Here is a 2188-nt window from a genome sequence, read left to right as displayed (position 1 = left end):
ACTAATTTGTCTTCATGTCCCCTCATTTCCCCTCATTGTTCCCAAATGTTGTCTCATTGTCCCCTCATTGTTGATGTTGCCCTCATGTTGCCCTCATGGTGTCCTCATGTTGTCCTCATGTTGTCCTCATGATGGTTAAAGAAAATGATCTGGTGCGTCTCTGCAGGTTTTACAGGAGACAGAATAGATTGTGTCAGTCTCTGACTCCTTCTTCCTCCTCCTCTCAGGGAACATCATCGGCTCAGGGATCTTCATCTCTCCAAAGGGGGTCCTGGAGCACTCGGGCTCGGTGGGCTTGGCGTTGGTGGTGTGGGTTCTGGGGGGCTGCATCGCCGCCTTGGGCTCCCTCTGCTACGCCGAGCTGGGCGTCACCATCCCCAAATCTGGAGGAGACTACTCCTACGTCACAGAGATCTTCGGCGGTCTGATGGGGTGAGTGGGCTTACAACAGTAAAAAGAGTGTTGAAAAATGGGACAAAAACGGAAGAAAAGATAAAAAGCGTCTTTGTGTTTTTGTCAATTTTATTCCAATTTTTTGATTTTTTTTTAAAATTATGTTTTAGTCAACTTTTTAACAATTGTTTTGTTGCTTTTTACAACGCTTTTGATGTTTTTTTGTCACTTTTTCAGCATTTAAAAATAAGAATAATTTTGTGGGGGTGGGGGTTCATTTGTCACTTTTTTCAACGCTCTTTTGTCATAGTGAGATAGAAAGTTTTTGTAAACGGGTCAAATTTGACCGGAGGACAACAGGAAGGTTAACTAACACGCTTCATTGACACGCTGAAAGACAGGCTCAACTTATTCAATTAATGTATGTTGCTAGAGCAACTGAGGGCAACTATATGCATATGTAAAGTAGTAGAGAAATAAAGTTTTTTTTTTACACAATATGCAGAAATATAGTTATTTGCGTATCAAAAAGTCCTGAGTATTAAATATTGCCCAGTAATGAGATTAAATAGTTAGGTATTAATGAAATTAAAATATATGGGGACATTGATTATTGGCAGAACACCAAGCAAGCTCTCCCCTGATCCCACTGCATTATATGCCTATATATTATATATTATATATTATATTATATTATATATTATGTTATATGCCCAACGCAGGTTGATAGAGAGTCTTAGACTTCTCTTTATTGGGATGACTCCTGCAAGGAAATTGAAATTTCCAGCATCCGTTTTAGCAAGAATGATAACAACAGTAATGAAATACTAATAATAATGATAACACTAAGAACCTTTGGCTATAAAAAGACAATAATAATAATACATTTTATTTAAAGGCGCCTTTCCCTGCACTGAAGGACGCCGTGCAGGGTATTCGTCCATTAAAAACAGCAACAAAAAAATACTACACAACAACAAAAACAACAGAAAAGGCCGAGCAACAGACATTCAAGTGGAACAGGCAGATTTAAAGAGATGTGTTTTGAGTTGAGACATACACAACCATAAGTCAAAAGTGTCAGTATTGAGTCAAGTGTTCGAGTGTCCAGGTATTTATGTGCGTCAAGGTGTGTCTATGTATGTATTGTCCTCTCGGCCATAGTGAGGAGTTGTAGAGTCTGATAACATGAGGGACAAAGGAGTCCTTGAGTCTGCTGGTCCTGCACTTAGGAAGGAGCAGCCTTTCCCTGAGCAGGCTCCTCTGGGTGCTGAGGACGGTGTGCAGGTGGGGGGGGGGCTACACAACAGGGTCTGCGAGTGCCATGCTTTGACGTCTTTCTCTTGTTCAGGTTCCTCCTGTTGTGGAGCGCCGTCCTCATCATGTACCCGACCACGCTGGCCGTCATCGCCCTAACCTTCTCCAGCTACGTCCTGCAGCCCGTCTTCCCCAACTGCGTTCCCCCGTACATGGCGACTCGAATGCTGTCCGCCACCTGTCTCCGTAAGTTCAAGTTCAAGGTTATTGTCCTGTGCACCTTAGCACAGTGTACCCCTGCAAAGAAATACAATATGGCTTTTTTTAGTTGTAACTGTGTGTCGGGACCCGGTGTAATGTGTACGTAACTAAAACTAAACAGAAATCCAAACGTTAAAACGTCAGAAGAAAACCGGTCTGGAGAAGTTCACACGAGTCCTGGAGGTGCTTCGGAGGGTTCGTTCGTGTTCATCGTCCCCATGGGGAAATTATGGGGGGGGGAGAGTGTGTGTGTGTGTGTGTGTGTGTGTGTGTGTGT

At 43.0% G+C, this 2188-nt stretch overlaps 1 protein-coding gene across 1 annotated transcript in view; it reads left to right on the top strand.

Annotated features, from left to right (window-relative positions):
* Positions 1 to 2188, top strand: part of slc7a10b (solute carrier family 7 member 10b) — a 26896-nt gene that overhangs the window by 13750 nt on the left and 10958 nt on the right. The window contains exons 2-3 of the mRNA XM_032511551.1: positions 228 to 432; positions 1745 to 1896. Of these exons, the coding sequence (XP_032367442.1) occupies positions 228 to 432; positions 1745 to 1896 (357 nt within the window). The remainder of the gene's footprint in view (positions 1 to 227; positions 433 to 1744; positions 1897 to 2188) is intronic.

The sequence above is a fragment of the Etheostoma spectabile genome, unplaced genomic scaffold, assembly GCF_008692095.1.
Source record: "Etheostoma spectabile isolate EspeVRDwgs_2016 unplaced genomic scaffold, UIUC_Espe_1.0 scaffold383, whole genome shotgun sequence".
Classification (NCBI taxonomy): domain Eukaryota; kingdom Metazoa; phylum Chordata; class Actinopteri; order Perciformes; family Percidae; genus Etheostoma; species Etheostoma spectabile.
The sequence above is the reverse complement of the archived record's forward strand: the minus strand, read 5'-3'. Positions and strand labels throughout refer to the sequence as shown.